Source organism: Bos indicus, chromosome 10, assembly GCF_029378745.1.
Source record: "Bos indicus isolate NIAB-ARS_2022 breed Sahiwal x Tharparkar chromosome 10, NIAB-ARS_B.indTharparkar_mat_pri_1.0, whole genome shotgun sequence".
NCBI lineage: Eukaryota > Metazoa > Chordata > Mammalia > Artiodactyla > Bovidae > Bos > Bos indicus.
This window is the reverse complement of record NC_091769.1, coordinates 88,507,839-88,532,003: the sequence shown is the minus strand read 5'-3', so window position 1 is coordinate 88,532,003 and position 24,165 is coordinate 88,507,839. Positions and strand designations below refer to the sequence as shown.

Below are 24,165 nucleotides of genomic sequence, written 5' to 3'. Positions count from 1 at the left end.
TGCCTTTTAACAGGAAAAAGGCAGAAGTTATGCTGCTTTTTCTCATTGTATCCCCTCTTCGTCGTCTCAACTAAGTATAGTATAGGGCTGTCTTCAAGTTGTCTGGGTCTGGAATCATAGCCGCCTGTCCCCGTATCTGAGTCAGAGTCTGTTGATTCTGTCTGCCACTTCTGCTTATTCCCTCTGCCTCGTGACTATTTTCAGGCCCTGACTCCCTGTTTCTTAAACAGTTGCACCGCTCGTAACCGCCTTCTCTCCAGTCTCTCCTGTACCACCTGTTACAACCCTCTGTCGTTGTCTGCCTGAAGACACCAAAGCAGAGGATAACGGTGCTCAGTAACTCCTAGGTGCTCATAGAATGAAGTCAAATCTGTAGTTTGATTTTTAACCTTATCTTTTCCTGTTTGTACTCTTATTTAAACCAGTTTGGTGCCTCTGACGATGCTGATCCTCTTGTCACCCAATGCTATTCATTTTTCACAACAAACTGAAGTGCTGTTTTTTATGATGCCTCTGTGTTGATACATGTTTTTTCTCCCAAAAACTGTGTTTCACAAGTTTATAGTTTCACACATTTATTGTCTCACAGAGCTAATGCTTAATGTTTGAACACAGTGTTTTCTTCAAAGTGTATAAATCAATAGACTTACTTGCTAGATGTCATTGTTGGTGTCCCAGTCCTAAATACAAAACGTGTAATGAAATCTCTAAGCTTTTACATTGCAATTTTTAAAGGTAAATAAGGTTTTTATTTAAATTTTTTTCATCTTTTATACAATTTTAATTTTACTTTCCATTTATGGTTATTACTAAATATTGGCTCTATTGCCCATGTTATGCAGCACATTCTGAGCCTACCTTACTCAACAGTTGGTACCTCCCACTCCCTGGTGGGGGAACTAAGATCTCACAAGCTGTGTAGCATGCCCTCCCCAAAAAGATAGTCTTTAAATTTATGAAGATAACTAGCCACTACGAAAATTTTTAAATTAGTAATATTACAAACAAGTAGTGGTGATTAGTGGACAAAACATGGAAAGGAGGAGTCCAGATAGATGCCTTGCCTAGACACCATCCAAGATTGACAGAAAAAGCAGCAGAGGGGCAAGGATGCCCTTTGGCATTTCTGTACCAGCCATGAGGAGAGCCTGAAGCAGAACCTGCAGCTTCTTGCTGGGAGTGGGAATGGAGGTGACTGGGTGGAGGAATGAATCTTATTTTACCAGATTGAATATGTTACTTTTATGATTAAAACCTTTTTGTTTTAGATTCCAGAGTACATTAATAACTTCCATGGAAATAATCCTGCTTGAGGTTGAAAGTAAGGCTTAAACATGCACTCAAGTAGTCTGTGGTTGATTATTGATAAATGTTTTCATCTTTCTTGTGGAAAGACATGTTATTCTTTGGTGACAGGAGTGTAGAGCCTTCAGAAAAGCTGCAGCATGCAGGGCGAGTTGAGATCCTTTCCCTACCCTGCACTGTGAGCATGCCTTTCTTCTTTCTCCCAGTTTTTTCCGCATTTCCTCTCCAAACTGTATGACTAGAATGACGAGTAGATCCTGAGAGCCATGTTCCCTAGGAGCCACAGTAAGGTAGCAGTGGTGGGGAATTGTGCATGTACTCTTGAGTGGACACGTGAAGTTGGAACAGGCTGGTGAGTAGGAAAAAAATAGAGGAAATTCTGACAAATTGCACAAGGCATTTGAAATTCCAGATTTTACTTCACACATCACTAATCCACATCCAGTAATGGAAATGTAGCTGTAAGATCTATTCATGAATCAAGGCAAAATGTCTGGCCAAAGCAACTAAAATTGTGTTTTTCCATTTTCCAGAGCTGGGCTTTCATGTGTTTTGATGTCCAAAGACACAGTCCATAACAAGCATAGCACCTAGCTTAGTGTCTGAAATCTAGTAGCTTTTTGATAAACTTGCTGAACAAATGAATGCACACATGATCCAGAAATACTGGAAAATGGATGGATAGGTTCTTAAAGTAAGTTGTATGAAAGTGTGAAAGTGAAGTCGCTCAGTCGTGTCCGACTCTTTGCTACCCCATGGACTATACAGTCCCTGGAATTCTCCAGGCCAGAATACTGGAGTAGGTAGCCTTTCCCTTCTCCAGGGAATCTTCCCAACCCAGGGATCAAACCCAGGTCTCCCACATTGCAGCCGGGTTCTTTACCAGCTGAGCCACAAGGGATTAGTTGAATATTAAAGCCAGAATGGCAAAATTATGCAACAAAATAAGCTAGTTAGGTGCATCTTACTGATAGATTGTAATATGACAGAAATAACTTTCTTTGTAGAAACTGTACTTTTTGTACTTCTTGGTATTGAGGGGAACTGAGAGCCCATTGGGCAGATTGAGGTTTAATTAAAATTGAGTTTGGTTCATTTGGATTAATTCCTGTAATAGACTTGTTAATGAGGTGCTAAACGATCATGTTGAGAATCCCAGGAACTGTCCAAAGCTAATTTAGAACTGAGAAGGTGTTTTTTACAAAAACCCTTCCGGGGGGGCCCCCACACTGAGGGGGCAGGACTGTTAAAGAAAATAGTCTTTGAAGGGGAGGGAATGGTCATAAAGAGAATTTCCGACACCCACTGGTTATGTTTGGCAGGCAGGCTTCTCCTTTGGTTGAGCCTGGGTCCGTCCTTTCTGATTCCTATGCTTTCTGAGGCTAGGAGTGCTTGAATTCCAGTTTTTTTTCTTTATTATTACATGTCTGCTTTTATGTAATTTGTTTATTTCACTATTAGATTCATCTAAGTAAAAGTCAAGTTTTCTAGTGAACACATTTTTATTCTTAGCCACAGTACAATTTAGCAGTGTAATACTGAGAGTTAGAGTAGATCCTTTTACTTGTAACTTACTGCCTAGAATAATGTTAAGAACTATTTAATTCTTCATTTATCAAACGTTTCTCAAGCACTTACCCTGTACCCTGTGGTGGCTGTGCTGCTGAGGGTGCAGAGTGAACAGTGCATGACCTCGCAATTGGGAGTGCTCACAGTCTAGTAGCAGGGCTGGGATTCTGGGGACTGGTTTCAGAGCCGCAGATAAATTCCTCTTGGTTCAGCTTCCCCCTTCCTTCATTCTCCTCCTTCCTTCTCCTCCCTCACCACCCCACCAAAGAAAAGGAAGTTTATACTTCCTTAAATCCAGCTAACTATTCGAAGCAAATTCAGATCTTACTGATTTTATATTTCTTACTAATCTTTCTAGCCACGTGGATTTTTCCTATGGAATATATTACTTTAGAAAAATAACCAGCAATCAAAGAAAGATTTTCCTTCTGTAAAGTAGGCTATTATCTTGCAAAAAATATTTTTAATTCATGGCTTAAGCATTCTGAAATTAGCAAGCAGCATAGCCACTTTATAGGTAGAGGAATTTGAGCTCACACATAGGACAGGTTTTCTTAATATCTGAATAGAATGTGGCTTTCCTGAATTCCATCCACTTCTGGTTCTGAAGTTCTTTAGTGATATTTAACATCTTATTAAAATAGACTACTATTTTATAACGTATTTTTAATTTTCTTTTTTCTGGTCTGCAAATTAAAACAAAAAACCGCTAAGTTTAGTTATAATCACTGCTACAAATGAAAGCCTGCTACCTCTTTCCTCCCCATGGATCAATAACCCCTTTAACCTCCCTCTCTGCTTCAGAAATCCATGCTGAATACTCAGGAGCTTCTGTAGCATGGTTTGTCTATTTCTTCTTCCACTCCCATTTCTTTTTTATTTTTTGTAGATGATATAAAATTTTTTTTTTTACTTTACAATATTGTATTGATTTTGCCATACATCAACATGAATCTGCCATGGGTGTACACGTGTTCTCAATCCTGGACTCCCCCCCTCCCCCCGCCACCTCCCTCCCTGTACCATCCCTCTGGGTCATCCCAGTGCACCAGCCCCAAGCATCCAGTATCCTGATCGAACCTGGACAGGTGATTCGTTTCTTATATGATATTATACATGTTTCAATGCCATTCTCCCAAATCATCCCACCCTCTCCCTCTCCACAGAGTCCAAAAGACTGTTTATACATCTGTGTCTTTTTTGCTGTCTTGCTTACAGGGTTATTGTTAACCATCTTTCTAAATTCCATATATATGCGTTAGTATACTGTATTGGTGTTTTTCTTTCTGGCTTACTTCACTCTGTATAATCGGCTCCAGTTTCATCCACCTCATTAGAACTGATTCAAATGTATTCTTTTTAATGGCTGAGTAATACTCCACTGTGTATCTGTACCACAGCTTTCTTATCTGTTCATCTGCTGATGGACATCTAGGTTGCTTCCATGTCCTGGCTATTATAAACACTACTGCGATGAACATTGGGGTACACGTGTCTCTTTCAATTCTGGTTTCCTCGGTGTGTATGCCCAGCAGTGGGATTTCTGGGTCATAAGGCAGTTCTATTTCCAGTTTTTTAAGGAATCTCCACATTGTTCTCCATAGTGGCTGCACCAGTCTGCATTCCCACCAACAGTGTAAGAGGGTTCCCTTTTCTCCACACCCTCTCCAGCATTTATTGCTTGTAGACTTTTGGATCGCAGCCATTCTGACTGGTGTGAAATGGTACCTCATTGTGGTTTTGATTTGCATTTCTCTGATAATGAGTGATGTTGAGCATCTTTTCATGTGTTTGTCAGTCATCTGTATGTCTTCTTTGGAGAAATGTCTATTTAGTTCTTTGGCCCATTTTTTGATTGGGTCGTTTATTTTTCTGGAATTGAGCTACAGGAGCTGCTTGTATATTTTTGGGATTAGTTGTTTGTCAGTTGCTTCATTCGCTATTATTTTCTCCCATTCTGAAGGCTGTCTTTTCACCTTGCTTATAGTTTCTTTTGCTGTGCAGAAGCTTTTAATTTTAATTAGGTCCCATTTGTTTATTTTTGCTTTTATTTCCAATATTCTGGGAGGTGGGTCACTCCCATTTCTTTTTTCCCAAATCCAAGTACTAATAAAAATTTCTTGCCACACAAGTGGTCTCCTTGTTTCAGAGTTTGTTTGAAGCTAGCTATTAAGATGTCCACAGGCAACAACAGGCTGGAAGCTAATCTCTGAACAAATGTAGACTTGTTCATTTAGTAGAATATTGTTATAATGCACAGCATAAATAAGGAGTTTGAGGATGTTCCCCTTGGACAGGAAAAGAGCCTTGAACTATTTTGGAGAAGATGTGGTAAGATGATATAAGGGAACTAAATTTTTTTTAAGTAATTTTGTTTCTTGATTTATTTTTTATTTTTGGCTTCACTGGATCTTTATTGCTGCGTGGGCTTTATCTAGTTGCAGTGAGCAGGGGCGACTCTTCTTGGAGGTGCATGGGCTGCTTCTTGCGGAGGCTTCTCTCGTCGTGGAGCTTGGGCTCTGGGGCCCGCAGGCTCAGCAGTTGTGGTTCCCAGGCTCTGGAGCACAGGCCCCGTAGTTGTGGCACACGGGCTTAGTTGCTCCTTGGCAGGTGGGATCTTCCCAGATCGGGCTCAAACCCATGTCCTCTGCGTTGGCAGGCAGATTCTTTACCTCTGAGACACCAGGGAAGCCTGGGAACTAAACTCTTTATTAAAAAATACTGTGAGTCATATTATTATTATTTTAAGATTGAAGTAGATGAACTACTTTAGATTTATTTCATAATAAAATTGATTTAAAAGATTTTTCCATGATTTGATTTGTTCAGTTAGCTGAGACGAATGACCATTTCTTCTCATCACTTATAATTTGGCAACTTTATAGCCTAATCTCTGTTTTCTTTGTTGAAGAAGAATAACTTTTTCAACCTTAATATGGTTGGAACTGCTTTTTTTCCCCCCCAGAATTGTTTTTGAGGGCTTTGTCCAGGGGACTTTATCCTAGATTTTCATCAACTTTATTGTAGTCTATTATACTTAATATGTATAAATAAGTGACAAGACAGATGGACTCTTCTCGATTAAGAACCAGATATTCTCCTTAAGGCTTTCCTTAAAGATTTGAGAGCTTTTTGAAGAGGAATTGATTTTTTTTTTTTTTAATTGTCACCTGTGGTTTAGGAAAAAATAAATGATCTAAATACTTGTATCTGCCTGCCATCTACTTTGACAGTGGAATGAGTTTCAGAAGGACCTTATTAAGGTACATTCTTTTCAACTGTTTCAGACTTTGTCCATGGACCACCTGCATCAAAGTCACTTTTAGTATGGCGGTTTCTAACCTTGCTCACACACAGTAGTAGTCATTAGTAATAATGCCTAATACCTAATTACAACAGCCCCTTTGCAGACCTAGTGAATATCTGGGGATGAGGCTCTTATAAGTTTTTATTTAAAAGCATCCCAAAGGATTCTAACGTGTGGCACCAAGTTTGTTGAAAATGAGGATTCGAGGACATCCCTGGTGGTACAGTGGATGAGTCTGCCTGCTAACATAGGGGACGCTGGTCTGATGTCTAGTCTGGGAAGATTCCATGTGCCGTGGAGCAGCTAAGCCCATGCACCACAGCTACTGGGCCTTTGCTCTAGAGCCTGCGAGCTGCAACTACTGAAACCCGAGTGTCTAAGGCCCTTATTCTGCAATAAGAAAAGCCACAGCAATGAGAAGCCCACACTCTCTGCAACTGGAGAGAAGCCCGCACAGCAACGAAGACCCAGCACAGCCAAAACATTAGTTAATGAATTAATTAAAACAATGAGAGAACATTGAAAAAAAACAAGGATTCGAGTCCACTCCACCAGACCATGAGTCTTGGTGGACAAGACCATGCATTTTAAAGAAAACCTAAGTTAATAATGCAGACTAACTTTTAAGAGATTTGAGAGTTGTCTTTTTCTCTCTTCCTTTTTTTTGAGCTGGGTTACATCAGTGAGAACCAAAAGCAACTCAACTGATTGGTGGTGATTGGGGAAAGGAAAGGAAAGGACAAGATATTTGATCTGTTTTCTTTTAAAAAGAAAAATAAGACAAGTATTGGCATGTGGAACAGGAGTTTGATGTTGATGCTAAGTTGTCTGTCTTCACTGGGTTTGGAACTGAATGCATTGATGCTTCCTTCCAAAGAACTGATGGTCCTTGCTGAATGCATCAGCAGCAAGAGTGAAATTAGAACCAGTTAGGGGAGGGAAAAGAAACAACGAAGAGATCAGGGGCATATGGTCAGGCCTCTACAGGCTGGCTGGAATTTTTTTGTTTTAATGCTACTTATGTTTTTATAGCCTATTAATTCAGAATCTCAAATTCTTTTGTACCTAACCTACAAAAGCCTTGCCCATTATATACTCTTCTTTTCCCCCCTAAATGTTCAGTACTTGTTCATTGCCTTGCCTTCTGCCTCTGAAACTCTAGTTTAATTCCAAGCCTCGCTTTATTTGCTAACGCCCTTCACCTGCCCATGGGTGCTTGACCACAGTAGTCGTATTTCCCCATTGCTTCATTTCTGTCTAAAAGTAACCATGTAACATTCCGGTACCAAAGGAGGACAGTGGGACAGTCTTTGGGCAAATTAAGCCTTTCTGTCCTACTTATGGGCTGGCACCCTTTAAACCTCAGTTCCTCAATTTCTGAGGCACTTGGCCTCTTTTCTTCCTTTTGTTTATGGCCCTCTGTTTCTAACCGTTCTTTTAAATTCTTGATTATACTGAATCAACAACTTAAAGCCTTGGCCCCTCTGCCTGTTGCACATCCTGCGGCAGTCCTCAGGAAATCCTAGTTTTGGGCATTGAAACTGATTAAGGGATTAAGCTGCTACTAGGGAGAGGGTGCTGGAGAAGGCAACGGCACCCCACTCCAGTACTCTTGCCTGGAAAATCCCATGGACGGAGGAGCCTGGTAGGCTGCAGTCCATGGGGTCGCTAGGAGTCAGACAGACTGAGCGACTTCACTTTCACTTTTCACTTACATGCATTGGAGAAGGAAATGGCAACCCACTCCAGTGTTCTTGCCTGGAGAATCCCAGGGATGGGGGAGCCTGGTGGGCTGCCATCTATGGGGTCACACAGAGTCAGACACGACTGAAGCGACTTAGCGGCGGCAGCAGTAGCAGCACCAGGGAGAGGGTGATAAACCATGCTCGTGAAAGGAATTTACCTACAGTGCTTGGTGTTCACAGAGCTCCTCTAGTTGCCGAGAAAAGAAATAGAAATAGTGTCGTTAACAGGTAGTAGATTCAAATACTTAGATGCGTGCGGTTGCAAAGAGTCGGACACAACTGAGCGCACTCACACATACACATGCACTCTTGTAGGGAGTTGAAGAGCTGAAGGCCTGCTTGAGAACAGCATCCCTAGACTAGGGAGAGGCAAGCCGTCTGCTTTGACGTTCATTAATTTGACAGTCGTCCAGGTTGTGCACTTTGATATTTGTCAACAGTCTAGCAAAACAGGGGCTGCGTCTAGAGCATGGTAAACTCATTTTGCTTCAGTGTTCCAAAGTTACTGAATTATTGCTTCCTGAAAATCCCTTATAAGTATCCATTTTACAAGACTGTTCACTATATTTATTTTTCTATTCCCTTGGGCTCTTAAGCCCAATGGGAAGATTTCCTGGTGCCCTTTAACTGGGGCCAAAATCATTGCAGATGGTGACTGCAGCCATGAAATTAAAAGACGCTTACTCCTTGAAAGGAAAGTTATGACCAACCTAGATAGCATATTCAAAAGCAGAGACATTTGCCAACAAAGGTCTGTCTAGTCAAGGCTATGGTTTTTCCAGTGGTCATGTATGGATGTGAGAGTTGGACTGTGAAGAAGAAAGCTGAGCGCCAAAGAATTGATGCTTTTGAACTGTGGTGCTGGAGAAGACTCTTGAGAGTCCCTTGGACTGCAAGGAGATCCAACCAGTCCATCCTAAAGGAGATCAGTCCTGGGTGTTCTTTGGAAGGACTGATGCTAAAGCTGAAACTCCAGTACTTTGGCCACCTCATGCGAAGAGTTGACTCATTGGAAAAGACTCTAATGCTGGGAGGGATTGGGGGCAGGAGGAGAAGGGGACGACAGAGGATGAGATGGCTGGATGGCGTCACCGACTCGATGGACATGAGTTTGGGTGAACTCCGGGAGTTGGTGATGGACAGGGAGGCCTGGTATGCTGCGATTTATGGGGTCTCAAAGAGTTGGACACGACTGAGCGACTGACCTGAACTGAAGTGTTATTAAAATCAGTCTGCCCTGCCTTTTGGCTAATATTTCTTTTGTTTTAGGTAACATTGTTTAATAGTATACTTCTTCCTTCTTTCTCTCAGATCATGTGAAAAACATGAACAGATTAATTCAAGTTCCAACATAGTGTGGTTTTAAAAATAGCTTCATTGATGTTTTTCTTTAGGTCCTGTGCTATTCTCTTTCACCACTACTGCCTTCTCTAGTCCCTTTTGGTATTTTAAGATATTTTTAGATATAGTGATGCTAATTTTTCACCTACATCTCTGCACGTGTTCATGTAGAAGTTAAAGAACTGATGACCTTAAAGGTCAGTTGACTCCTGTCTTTGCTGGCATTCTTTTGTCCCTCTTGCTCTCCTTTCTAGGAGGCCATGAGATGCTGATTTTCACGAGGCATCTTGTCTGGATACTTGTGACAAGTACATCATTTATTGATCTAGAAAGTGCTGTGATGAGAGTTCAAAGTGTTATCTGCTGCCTCCGTGCCCCCGCCCACTTTAGAGCTGATCAAAGAGGGATCATTAGTGATTAAGAAAGATGAGTCAAGAAGAGATGCTTCTTCAACAAAAAAAGCTTGATGAGCTGGTTAAGAATGAATCCCTATTCTGCCCAATTCATATACTATGGTATCATCTAAATGTGAATATATATATATATATATATAAAATCATAAAATAGAAGTTCCTTCATGGTTTAACCTTAATAATTATCAATATATTTCTGTTGACATGAAAATCAACTGAAGTATCTATGCATTTATAAGATTCATAAATTAAACAAAAATCATCACAATTGTAGGCAGACGTTTTACTGTTTGAGCCACCAGGGAAGTCTATATCAAAATTTTAACAAGTACAAAATACTTGCTACAACTTGTAGAAAAGGATCCTCCCCCATTTTTACCTTTACTTATTCAAGTTTTTTTTTAAGCAAATATTTTGTTTATTTTAATGAAGCTAATACAGACAGTGTCCGTTTAAAACCACTCTCCCAGGCCAGAAAGTAGCAAAAAGAGCAGTGTTCTGTTGTAATCACGTCTACGTGAATTACTTTAACTACTAATGAAAACTAGAACTTTTCTGGGATCTTCTAATAAGGTTTTTGGTCTTAAAACGCTGTCTCTTCCGTGAAGCCGTATTTGGAGTTAACCATTGTTCTCACCACCTCTGTCACCGTGACGCCAACCTGATACTCCTCTTCTTTTGGTCCTGACCCTCAGATTTTAAAATTAGCTTCAAGCTAAGGAAAGATCATTCTTCATAGTTCAGTTCTCTGAAAAACTTCCATCTCCCACTGAAAATCCTACTCCAGGAGTGAAGTGATCATATGCCTAAGAACTGGAAAGTCATTAGAACCGCTGACATTAATGGATCTTATTTATCACAAGCCTGCAAATATGCAGTCCTGGAAAAGGTGGCCTCTTTGTGCACCCATGTTATTTTTAAAACAGAGGGCGATACGACAAGGGCTGAGGTTGGATCACCAAAATTCAGCACAAGGAAACAGACGATAATGAATCATGGGCACAGGAATCCAAATCACAGCGTCTTTTAAAAAGACGGGGTATCAGCTTTCAATTCTGTTTTGAACGCCACGTTACAGAAGAGCTATTTTTTTTTTTTTTAATTTTTTTTAAAGGATTAAGGAAAAGAAAAAAAAAAAGAATGTAAACTGTTGAATGACCCTCTTTGTTCCTGAAAAACTTTAATCACATCTTCTTCCTCCATTCCCAGTTCTTTTGGAGTGTGATTATCCTGACCTTCAAAGAGAAACCTGGGTGAATTCACAGGAGCTCCTTGTCTTTGACAGTGTGATTCTTTGAGTTTCTTGAAATGTGTCATCATTTTCACTTGGAAGTGAATCTCACTGCTCTCTTGTCCAGTGACCTTGAGTTTAATATATTCTCCTTCCTTCTTACCTGTCAAATCCTCAGTTGAAGGTTTTGCCTCCTGGTCAGACCTGGTGACAGAAGCTTCCCCAGGGGTCTCCATACAGCAGCACTTCACTTCAGGGTTTACAGATTCATGTCTGTGCTCCATAGCACAGCACCAAGTCTGGAGGGACTTCACTACACCTTCTGCTTGTTCAATTTTTAATTATTTAGTAAGCTCTGCTCTTGTGGGAATGTATAGAGAGCATGGTTACAAGAATTTTTTATCCTAAAATAATTTGCTACTATATGTAATTTTGAGTAATGTCTACCACTCAGTTTTTGTCTGAGCCACACCTCTTCAGTGACAGGTGCTCTATTCCCAGAGACCTAGAGAGCTGTTTGTCTTTGCAGTTGACAAAGGTTAAAAGTGCTAAAGAATCCTCCTGCCAATGCAGGAGACACAAGAGACTCAGGTTTGATCACTGGGTTGGGAAGATTCCCTGGAGGAGGAAATGGAAACCCACTCCGGTATTCTTGCCTGGGAAATCCCATGGACAGAGGCGCCCGGCGGGCTACAGTCCATTGGGTTGCAAAGAGTCGGAAATGACTGAGCACACACAAAGGGTAAAAGAAGTGCTTGGTCAGTTTAGTATTTGATATGAGAAGTGGTTCTTATCTCTTCCTTCTAACCAAAACCTTTTAAGTGAAGTACAGTAATTATATGGATTAATATTCTTTCCAATTCTATGCTTGTACTTCAAATGGTAGAACTGGGGATTGCAGCCGTTTGTGGAGCATAGTAAGTAGAAAAGAGAGTAGAAGATAAGTGGCTCTAACAGCAGTTAGAAGTTATTTTTAACTTCTAAGTAAAAGTATGGCCCTTATCCAAGAAATGTTCTATTAAGTATCATCTAAGTCCCACAGCACCTGGAATAACTTGGTCAAATGAATAGATTGCTGGCTCTTGGAGAGATTCCAAGCTTTCTAAGACATCCATGCCACAGTCATCATCATAAAACATCTGCTGAACTTTCCCGTGCAGTATTTTTATAGGGAGGATAGAGGGAAAGAGGAAGAGAAAGAATTGGCTCACGCAGTTACAGGGACTGAAAGACTCCAGGTCTACAGCAAGCAAGCTGGAGACCCAGATGATTTAGTTCAAGTGCCGTCAGTCTCAAGATCCGGGAAGAGCTGGCACTTCAGTTCAGGTATGAAGGCAGGAAAAATAATAACGTCCCACCTTAGCAGGCAGGCAGCCTGGCAGGTCTTATTTTGTCCTATTTAGGCTTTCAGCTGATTGATTGTGGCTCACTCACACAGGGCAGTCAGCCAACTTAAATGTTACTCATTCACAACACCCTCACAGACGCAAACAGAATAATGTTTGATTAAAGATCTGAGGCCCATGGAGCCCAGTCAGAGTGACACATAAGATTAGCCAGCACAGTATTCTTAATTAGTCCACTCTTTTTGAGTACTAAAAAATTTTTTTCTCCCTCCCACCCATTCCCCTCCCCCTCTCCTTAATACTAAAATTTGCCTTTAATGTTTCTCAGCTTCAGTAGAAGTAAATAAGTGAGTAAACTCTTGTCTGAGCTTGTCAGTTTTCCCCCCTCCATATTGGGCTTGGCAGTGAAGACCCAACTTTGGACTCTAAACTCTGATTTCCTTGGAATGTTGACAGTTTTACAACATAAGGTTCAGTTACCTTTATATTTTAGTTTCTGCTCATTAATTGATTTTTAGTTGGTCCCATGCACGATGTTTATATCCTCGTCAGTTTGCTAGAAAGTAGATCATCAGTAACAGCCAAGAACAAACTGATTTTGGAACTTTGTTATGTAATTCTAATTAGTGAAAGTAGGAGACTAACAAGGAAAACTCTGGATGTGAAGTTTATTTGTACAAATAAGAAGATGTGTTTTCATGTTCTGATTTAAGTTCTGATTTTGAAATTCTTTTTTATATATTTTGTTTGAGTCCTCTTGCTGTGTAAGTATATGGAATTTTGGGATCGGTCTGTTAAGGATTGCAAATGTGGAATTTTTAATACCACCTTTTTTTTTTTTTTTGGCTGCATTGCATGGCTTACAGGAGCTTATTAATAGCTCCCGAACAACAGATTGAACCCAGGCCCACAGCAGTGAAAATGCTGAATCCTAACCACTGGACTGCCAGGGAAATCCCTTTAATACTACATTTAAATATATCTGCCTACTCATTCATTCTTATTTTGTTTATAGAAGCAATACCTGCTCATTTTCAAAAACTCAAACATATATCACATAAAATAAACAGGAATAACCAGTGTCAGTTATTTGGCATATAGTCTGCATTCTTTTACATGGACATATATATACATATAATGCTTCCCTAGTGGCTCAGATGGTAAAGAGTCTGCCTACAGTACGGGAGCCCTGGGTTCTGGGTCAGGAAGATCCCCTGGAGGAGGAAATGGCAACCCAGTCCAGTATTCTTGCCTGGGAAATCCCATAGAGAGAGGAGCCTGGCGGGCTACAGTCCTTGAGGTCAAAAGAGTCGGATACGACTGAGCAACTTAATACCACATATATACATATATACAAATAGTATACATATATACTGCAGAAGGCAATGGCACCCCACTCCAGTACTCTTGCCTGGAAAATCCCATGGACGGAGGAGACTGGTAGGCTGCAGTCCATGGGGTCGCTAAGAGTCAAACACTACTGAGCGACTTCACTTTCACTTTTCACTTTCATGCATTGGAGAAGGACATGGCAACCCACTCCAGTGTTCTTGTCTGGAGAATCCCAGGGATGGCGGAGCCTGGTGGGCTGCCGTCTACGGGGTTGCACAGAGTCGGACACGACTGAAGTGACTTAGCAGCAGCAGCATACACACATAAAAATAATAATTTTATTAGTGTTATTTTTAGCATAGCATATACATAGCACCAAATGATTAGAGGAGTTTGACTAGTTTGACCACCTAAAAATCAGTGAACAGAGAAAGTCATTTAAGGGAGGGAAGAAAATGAGGATATTGATTGCCTTTTTAGCAGTTTGGGTGGACAATTTCATTCTAAGGTTATTAGAATTTACTCCATAATTTTGGCAAGAACAAAAATCAGATGGGTTCTGCTAGGATACAGATGGTGCTTATGAATAACAACACATAAGGAAGTCCGTCTCAAGGAAATCAGTCCTGAATGTTCATTGGAAGGACTGATGTTGAAGCTGAAACCCCAATACTTTGGCCACCTGATGCGAAGAACTGACTCACTAGAAAAGACCCTGATGCTGGGAAAGATTGAAGGCGAGAGGAGAAGGGGACGACAGAGGATGAAATGGTTGGATGGACATGAGTTTGAGTAAACTCTAGGAGTTGGTGATGGACAGGGTGGCCTGGCGTGCTGCAGCCCATGAGGTCGCAGAGTCGGACACGACTGAGCAACTGAACTGAACTGAACTGAACTGAGGGGCATTTTTGATTGTCATAGACTGGCCTGTGCAGAGGTGCTATTGGCATTTATTGCCAAGAGGCCAGTGGTTCTGAATGTTCTGCAGGGCACTAGACATCCTTGACAACCCAGAACTGTCATGCCCCAAATGCTAATGGCAGTCTTATTGAGAAACACTGGCAGTAGTTGACCAAAATTTTGCACGATGCCCCCCTTTGGAAGATGGTGGATGACAGAAATCTTACAATGGAAATTGGAAAGAATGCAGGATGAGAGGAAGTCTCGGGGCACCATGTCTTCCTGAGAGCAGAGCCAGACAATCGAGGTGATGTGGTATGGACCCCCTGGGCTGAGGTGTTGGAGGCAGTGTGAGTCAGTGACAGATTGCTAAGAGGCAGGTGAGTCTCCAGGGGGTGGGCTGTCAGGGACCAGCAGTAACTTATAATTAAACATGGTTACTCTGTTCTCCTTTTACATTCCTTTTACCTAACATTTATTAAAAATTTAAAAAAAAATTTATCTTAGAGTATAGTTGATTTACAATGTTGTATTAGTTTCAAGTACACAGCAAAGTGATTTAGTTGTACATAGTGTTTCAGGTGTACAAGCTTTTAAGTTTAATTAGGTCTCATTTGTTAATTTTTGTTTTTATTTTCATTACTCTAGGAGATGGATCCAAAAAGATGCTGCTGTGATTTATGTCAAAGAGTGTTCCGTTTATGTTTTCCTCTAAGAGTTTTACAGTATCCAGGCTTACATTTAGATCTTTAACCCATTTTGAGTTTATTTTTGTGTATAGTGTTAGAAAAATCTCTTATTGCTTTTACATGTAGCTGTTCAGTTTTCCCAGCACCACTTATTGAAGAGATTGTCTTTTCTCCATTCTATATTCTTGCCTCCTTTTTACAGATTGATTGACCGTAGGTGTGTGGCTCTGTTTCTGGTCTTTCCATCTTGTTCCATTGATCGATGTTTGTCTTTGCCAGTACCATACTGTTTTGTTTACTGTAGCTTTATAGTACAGTTTGAAGTCAAGGAGCCTGAGTCCAGGTCCGTTTTTCTTTTTCAGGATTGCTTTAGCTGTTCAGGGGTCTTTTATGTCTCTGTACAAATTTTAAGATATTTTTTTCTATATCTGTAAAAAATGCCCTTTGGTAATTTGATAGGTTGAATCTGTAGACTTCCTACATAGTATAGTCGTTTTGACAATATTGATTTTTCCAATCCAAGAACATGGTATGTCTTTCCATCTGTCATCGATTTCTTTCATCAGCATCTTGGAGTACAGGTCTTCTGTCTCCTTGCTGCTGCTAAGTCACTTCAGTCGTGTCCGACTCTGTGTGACCCCATAGATGGCAGCCCACCAGGCTGCCCCATCCCTGGGGTTCTCCAGGCAAGAACACTGGAGTGGGTTGCCATTTCCTTCTCCAAGGCATAAAAGTGAAAAGTGAAAGTGAAGTCACTTTGTCGTGTCCGACTCTTAGCGACCCCATGGACTGTAGCCCACCAGGCTCCTCCATCCATGGGATTTTCCAGGCAAGAGTACTGGAGTGGGGTGCCATTGTCTGTCTCCTTAGGTAGGTTTATTCCTAGGTGTTTTGTTCCTAATATTTCCTTTGGGTCAGTCCTGTTAATACAGAAACTAGAGTAGATCAGTGAGTGGTTAAAAATACAGTCTGAAACCAGAAGAATCAGTTCAGATACTGGTTCTTCCACTTGATTTACATAACCTCTCTGGATGTTACTTTAGTTTTTTCAGCTGCAAAATAATTTTTAAAGTTGTTTCTTTGATATTTGGCAAAACTAATACAATTATGTAAAGTTTAAAAATAAAATAAAATTTAAAAAAATAAAGTTGTTTCTAAAAGGAAGAGGTGAGAAAACCTTTTTTCTCTCAGAAGTTATTGATGTGGTGTATGAAGATGCTGTGGTTTAAGTTTTGAGGATAAAAGGAACTTGAATTCATTTTCTTGGCCTGGGCTTACTTTGTCTCTTTTGAAAGTTGTCATTGTGCTTGCATCTGAGATTTTTCTGCCAAGCCAGCTATTTACAGTTCTTGGAATTAATATGACAGCAATAGTTACCACACACCTAACTCCTCCTTTGCATAACCCCAGAGTACTTTCAGCTGAGAGGGAGATGAAGCTGTTGTCCTGATATTGGATTTAGATATTGCACCACTAGTGAAAGAGAGTGCTAAGCTGATTTTTTTTTTCATAATTTTATTTATTTATGGCTGTAGGGCTTCCCTTGTGGCTCAGATGGTAAAGAATCTGCCTTCAATGTAGGAGACCTGGGTTCGTTCCTTGGGTTGGGAAGATTCCCTGGAGGAGGACGTGGCAACCCACTCCAGTATTGCCCAGAGAATCCCACAGACAGAGGAGTCCATGGGGTCGCAAAGAGTCAGACATGACTGAGCAACTAAGCACACACACTTATGGCTGTGCTGGGTCTTTGTTGCTGTGTGGACTTTTCTCTAGTTGCCGTGTGCAGGCTTCTCATTACAGTGGTTTAGCACAGGCTCTAGAGCACTCGGGCTTCAGTAGTTGGAGTTCCCACGCTCTGGATCACAGGTTCAGTAGTTGTGGCTCACCGGCTTGGTTGCTCCACAGCATGTGGGATCTTAGTGGACCAGGAATAGAACCCATATCTCTTGCATTGACAGGCGGATTCTTTACCACTGAACTACCAGGAAAGCCCCCAAGTTTATTTAAATCAATACAAATCAATATGTGCATCCATTCACTTATGGAAGACTACAAAGTAGTGTCTTATCAGGAAGTAAGGCTGGTTAGTAGTTGACTTTGTAATATTTAGACATATAATAACTAAAGCTAAATATAATTTTTCCTTGATTAGAAATTACTTAACTGGCAAAGGGAAACGGAGGAAGCATTTATTCAGCCTGGCACTATGCTTGCTATGTTATGCGGTTTCTTTCCTTTAAAGGGAGTTAGTACTAGAAGCTTCCAAGATTTGGAAATAACCTTTGAAAACAGAGTCTGCATTTGAGTTACCTGGTATTGTAAAGACTTGTTTAAGAAGTCTAAGATATAAGCTCCAGTTTTAGATCTCAGTGGAGACGCATGTTTAACGTAGGCAATTTACTCAGGATGACTGAGTTTGTCCTATTTTTTTTTTTTTTTTTTAAGAAAACGGTTTTCAAGAGAAAAACCGCAGGAGTGAAACATGTTCCTTTTCACTCTGGATTACATAGTCCAACCAAAGTGAAATATTTTTTAAAATAACCTTCCAAATAGCAAAAATAAGACCTTGGACAGATGGTAAACTGAAAGATAGATAGTAAAGTTCAATTCTTAGACAAAAAATATTAAAGAGATATTATGTGAAATACCCATTATGTAATGTTTTGGTAGTATAGATTAGAAGGCGATAGGTAGTATTTTTTCATATTTTATCCTGACTTATGTCCCATAACTCCTAATGCTGAAAACTAACTGAAACCATTCTTGGGGCTATATGTTCTGTTTGCTGCTAAGTCACTTCAGTCGTGTCCTACTCTGTGCTGCCCCATAGACGGCAGCCCACCAGGCTCCCCCGTCCCTGGGATTCTCCAGGCAAGAACACTGGAGTGGGTTGCCATTGCCTTCTCCAGTGCATGAAAGTGGAAAGTGAAAGTGAAGTCGCTCAGTTGTGTCTGACCCTCAGCGACCCCATAGACTGCAGCCTGCCGGGCTCCTCCGTCCATGGGATTTTCAGGCAAGAGTACTGGAGTGGGGTGCCATTGCCTTCTCCGCTATGTTCTGTTTGCTGCTGCTGCTGCTAAGTTGCTTCAGTCGTGTCGACTCTGCGACCCCATAGACGGCAGCCCACAAGGCTCCCCCATCCCTGGGATTCTCCAGGCAAGAATACTGGAGTGGGTTGCCATCTCCTTGTTTGGGGGACCCTAAACTGGGAAAACCCTCATCTGCTTTGACATTATGACCTTTAAGAAGAAGTGGGGAAGGGGGAAGAAGTTCTTCAATTTCAGATTCTTCCAACCCATTATAATTAACTGGAAAGTATGAGTCTGAGGAATAGCAGTACTTTTATTTTTCCCAGGAAGCTAGATTATGTCAGCGTAACCAGGAAATCTAAGAAGATTAGGAGCTGTGTAATGGGGTATAATGTGACTTAGGGGATCAACTCTGAACACCACTCATTGATGTCCTTTATTTTGGAAGATTTCAGTTAATACTGAAAATGTTATTTTTGAAGTTGCAGACTCAAACTTTGGTTGATTATAAGTTATAGTAGAAAGCTCATCAGCTAAATTGAAAGTTGTATTGCTGTGTAAGCAGGTGTGAAGTGAAAAAAAATGTGAAGTGTTAGTCACTCAGTCATGTCCAACTCTTTGAGACCCCATGGACTGTATGTAGCCTGCTAGGTTCCTCTGTCCATGGGATTTCTCCAGGCAGGAATACTGGAATGGGTAGCCATTCCCTTTTCTAGAGGATCTTCCAGAGATTGAACCTGGGTCTCGCACATTGTAGACAGGTTCTTTGCCATCTGAGCCACCAGGAGGCCTTGTAAGCAGGTTTTAGATACTTGCTATATTTTTTGAAGCCTAAGTTCTGAGTAGTTAGCACTAATGGCCATTGAAGACAAAATGTCTGCTCCCTTTTGTATTCCTTACTTTGTACATTGAGGTTATCTTTTTTGTTTGTTTTTGTTTGTTTGCTTTTTAACCAGTCCTGAGACTTCAGAAAATTTGTAGCTCATAGAACACTGTTCTGATTGATAAACTGTCTGGAAGCGATGTCTGGAATGCAGTTGTACAACTGCAAAATCTGTTTAGCAATAGTTAATAAATGTAACTCTAAATCTAACTCTGTTTTGTAAAAGTGATTTAAGGTTATCAATGTTTGAAAGTGAAGTTGCTCAGTCGTGTCCTACTCTTTGCGACCTCGTGGACTATAGCCCACCAGGCTCCTCCGTCCATGGGATTCTCCAGACAAGAATACTGAAGTGGGTTGCCATTTCCTTCTCCAGGGGATCTTCCTGACCCAGGGATCGAACCCAGGTCTCCCGCATTTCAGGAGGATGCTTTAACCTCTGAGCCACCTGGGAAGCCCTATCAATGTATGCTGCTGCTACTGCTAAGTCACTTCAGTCGTGGCCAACTCTGTGCAACCCCATAGACGGCAGCCTACCAGGCTCCTCCGTCCATGGGATTTTCCAGGCAAGAGTACTGGAGTGGGTGCCATCGCCTTCTCCGCTATCAATGTATAGTGGTTGTCAATACATAGATAGTTGTGATGTTCCTTCTAGTCCATCTTCTCCCTTTTTAGGCTTTCAGTTCAGTTCAGCTCAGTCACTCAGTTGTGTCCGACTCTTTGTGACCCCATGAATCACAGCACACCAGGCCTCCCTGGCCATCACCAACTCCTGGACTTCACTCAGACTCACGTCCATCAAGTCAGTGATGCCATCCAGCTATCTCATCCTCTGTTGTCCCCTTCTCCTCCTGCCCCCGATCCCTCCCAGCATCAGAGTCTTTTCCAGTGAGTCAACTCTTCGCATGAGGTGGCCAAAGTACTGGAGTTTCAGCTTCAGCATCATTCCTTCCAAAGAAATCCCAGGGCTGATCTCCTTCAGAATGGACTGGTTGGATCTCCTTGCAGTCCAAGGGACTCTCAAGAGTCTTCTCCAACACCACAGTTCAAAAGCATCAATTCTTTGGTGCTCAGCTTTCTTCACAGTCCAATTCTCACATCCATACACGACCACAGGAAAAACCATAGCGTTGACTAGACGGACCTTTGTTGGCAAAGTAATGTCTCTGCTTTTCAATATGCTATCTAGGTTGGTTGTAACTTTTCTTCCAAGGAGTAAGCGTCTTTTAATTTCATGGCTGCAGTCACCATCTGCAGTGATTTTGGAGCCCCCAAAAATAAAGTCTGACACTGTTTCCACTGTTTCCCCATCTATTTATCATAAAGTGATGGGACTGGATGCCATGATCTTCGTTTTCTGAATGTTGATCTTTAAGCCAACTTTTTCACTCTCCACTTTTACTTTCATCAAGAGGCTTTTGAGTTCCTCTTCACTGTCTGCCATAAGGGTGGTGTCATCTGCATATCTGAGGTTATTGATATTTCTCCCAGCAATCTTGATTCCAGCTTGTGTTTCAGTTTCCTTTAAAGAATTAAATCTAATGATGCCGTCACAACCCACTGATCCATCATATTCATTTTACTTCGCTCCTTAGCATAAAATGTATTATAAGAAGTTGAGGAGCTGCAATATTAACTGCACATACATATTTATTTTCTCTCTCTCTCTCTCTTTCATGCCAAGCTGTAGATTTTTACTGAAAAGATCCTAAAAATGGCTTCATTCTAACAAATTGCCCAAAAGGACCGCCAACACAGTAAGGTTCATTTGTAAAGTTCAAGAGAATCAGAACAGGGGTTCTCTCTAAATTGCCTTTATGCTTTTTGTCACCCTTAAAAGTAAAGATTTATGTTTGAAAAATAGAGAAGAATGCTGATTTCTTATATTACCATCTGTGTTCTCTCTGAGGCAAAGATCAAGACCTTTTAAGAGTTAGTATTTTTTTTTAACAATGCTAACCTTTTTTGTTTAAATTCACATTTGACCCTATACTTGCTATAGCTTTGCAGTGAGAAAACTCTTTAGAAGTGAGCTTGGAGGTTGAACTTAAATACCATGCTTCTTGTATTAATGTTAACTGGTATTTTATATGATGTTTAATTCAAAATGGATAGCTGTGTTGTCTTTAAAATTCAGTATCACCTCATAAGAGATAACCACTTTCCTAATATGTATAACTGCAAAAGTTTACTGATTTGTAAGTAACTTGGCTGCTTTTCCTATTCTTATCTTTGAAATTATTAGGTTGAATCAGAAGAAACTGCCTTTTTAAAGTCAAAAATAGTCAAATATTGGTATCTTCTTGATTCTGCCCAGTAGTTTTTGTTGGATAAACAGACCACTTAATTTCTGGGTTTCTCTGTGACCGCCATTTCTAATTTAGTTCACTTCTTTCTCCAGCGCTGGTCTTGATTCTTCCCCTCAGTCTTTATTCTCTGCTCACCACTGATGATTGCAGTTTGCTGTTGCAGATGAGTTTATTGGAAGTACTACTCTCTGCTTGCCTCATCCTTGCCTGCGTCTGCTTAGGCTCCCTCGCCCGTTCATCCCTGTCCCATTCATTTGCTAGTAAGTGCTATTTAAAAAGTAAGGTACAGATGCATGTGTGCATGCATGCTCATTCACTTCAGTCGTGTCCAACTCTTTGCAGCCCTATGGACTGTAGCCCACCAGGCTGTTCTATCCATGGGATTATTCGGGCAAGAATACTAGAGTGGGTTGGCAAGCCCTTCTCCAGGGGGTCTTCCTGACCAAGGGATCAAACCTGCATCTCCTGCATTGCAGGCAGATTCCTTATTGCTGAGCCACCAGGGAAGCCCAAAATACAGATATTGTTACCCAGTAAAGGGATAAACACTTTAGAGTTTGAAACAGACATAATTTCTGGCTGTAGTGTGAAAGCAAAAGCACTGAACTGGAATCAGAAAACCTTGATCTTCCTCCTACTGAATGAAAGGCCTTGGAGAAAATAGTTTAACGTCTATGGGCCTATTTTGCTGTGTGTAAAGTATAAATACAGTTGACTTGTGTGCAGTGCAGATATGAACTGCCCGGATCCACTTATATGTGGATATTTTTCAATAGTAAATACTACAGTACTACATGGTCCCTAGTTGGTTGAATCTGTGAATTCAGAGACACGTCCAGCTATTGAGTCTTGACTATAAATTATATGTGGATCAATCCCTGTCTTACTAACGGTCAACTCTAGTACATATTTTACCATATCCTCCTAAAGTAAGTTAGAATCAAGTGAAATTGAGCTGTTAGTTGCTAATTATAGTAATTCTTTCCTTATTTGGGCATGACTAAGATGCTTAAATATATATTTAGGAGGTAAATTTTTATTGAAGTATAGTTGATTAACATTGTTTTAGTTTCAGATTATAGCATGGTGATTCATTATTTTTGCAGTTATATTCTATTGTAAGTTATTACAAGATAATGAGTATAATTCTCTTGTTGTTTGGTCCCTCAGTCATGTCCAACTCTTCGCAACCCCATAGACTGCAGCACACTAGACTTCCCTGTTCTTCACTGTTTCCTGAAGTTTGCTCAAACTCGTGTCCATTGAGTCGATGATGCCATCTCATCCTCTGTCATCCCCCTTTCCTCCTGCCTTCAGTCTTTCCCAGCATCAGGGTCTTTTCCAATGAGTCAGCTCTTAGCATCAGGTAGCCAAAATATTGGAACTTTAGCTTCAACATCAGTCCTTCCGATAAATATTCTTTCTGGGTTGGTTTCCTTTAGGATTGACTGGTTTGATCTCCTTGCTGTCCGTGGGACTCTAAATAGTCTTCTCTAGCACCACAGTTCGAAAGCATCAGTTCTTTGGCACTCAGCCTTCTCTGTGGTCCAACTCTCACATCCATACATGACTACTGGAAAAACCAGAGCTTTGACTGTACGGGGAGCTCTGTCCGCCAAGTGATGTCTGCTTTTTAATACACTGTGAAGATTTGTCCTAGCTTTTCTTTGCAAGAGCAAGTGTCTTTTAATACAGTAAATTCTCTTGCTTATCTATTTTATATCTAGTAGTTTATATCTGTTAATCCCATAGTTTTAATTTGTTCCTCTCCCCTTTGGTAACTGTAAGTTTGCTTTCTAAGTCTGTTACCATTTTGTAAATAAGTTCATTTGTATCACTTTTTTAGATTCTACATGTAAGTGATATCATATAATGTTTGTCTTTCTCTGATTTACTTCACTTAGTATGATAATCTCTAGGTCTTTCCATGTTGCTGCAGATATCATCATTTCATTTTTTTTATAGCTGAGTCATTTTCCATTGGGTGTGAGTGTGTGTGTGTGTGTGTGTGTGTGTGTGTGTATGTATCTCACATCTTCATCCATTCATTTCTCAATGGACTATTATGTTACTTCCATGTCTTAGCTATTGTAAATTAGTGCTACTATGAATATCAGAGTGCATATCTTTTCAAATTAGACTTTTCATCTTTTCCAGATATATGCCCATATAAGTGATATCACATAATATTTGTGTCTCTCTGACTTGTTTCACTAAGCATAATATTCTCTAGGTCCATCCTGGTTGCCACAAATGGCATTATTTCATTCTTTTTGTGACTGAGTGATATTCCATTGTGTGGGTTCATATATATATATTCCACGTCTTCTTAATTCAGTCATCTGTGGATGGACACTTGGGTTACTTCCGTGTCTTGGCTGTTGTAAATAGTGCTGATTCGAACATTGGGTGCATATATTGTTTCGAATTAGTCTCTCCGTTTTTTCCAGATTGCCAGGAGTGGAATAGTCAGATGATATGGTAGTTATATTTTTACTTTTTTAAGGAACCTCCATGCTTTGCCTGGTGGCTGAGTCACTTTACGTTCCCACCAGCAGTGTACAGGGTTCCCTTTTATCCACATCCTCTATTTAGGAGAGAATTCTTTTAAATCTGAACTTTATAACTGCCAAAATGAAAGTTGGTAATCTCAACTCTGATGTTCATTAACGTGTAAATAGGTAAACAAATTGTGGTGTATCTTTGGTAAGGAATACTATTCTGCAATAATAAGGATATATAAGTTGAGAATTTTAACTGCCTGTTCCC

At 40.6% G+C, this 24,165-nt stretch overlaps 2 protein-coding genes across 2 annotated transcripts in view; one reads left to right on the top strand and one right to left on the bottom strand.

Moving 5' to 3' along the window:
• SPTLC2 (serine palmitoyltransferase long chain base subunit 2) overlaps positions 1 to 24,165 on the top strand; it is a 100,185-nt gene that overhangs the window by 58,595 nt on the left and 17,425 nt on the right. The window lies entirely within an intron of this gene.
• On the bottom strand, positions 10,791 to 11,220 carry LOC139185399 (small ubiquitin-related modifier 1-like). Its single transcript, XM_070797922.1, has one exon. It carries the CDS (start codon positions 11,193 to 11,195, stop codon positions 10,797 to 10,799), a length of 399 nt encoding a protein of 132 aa, XP_070654023.1. The 5' UTR covers positions 11,196 to 11,220; the 3' UTR covers positions 10,791 to 10,796.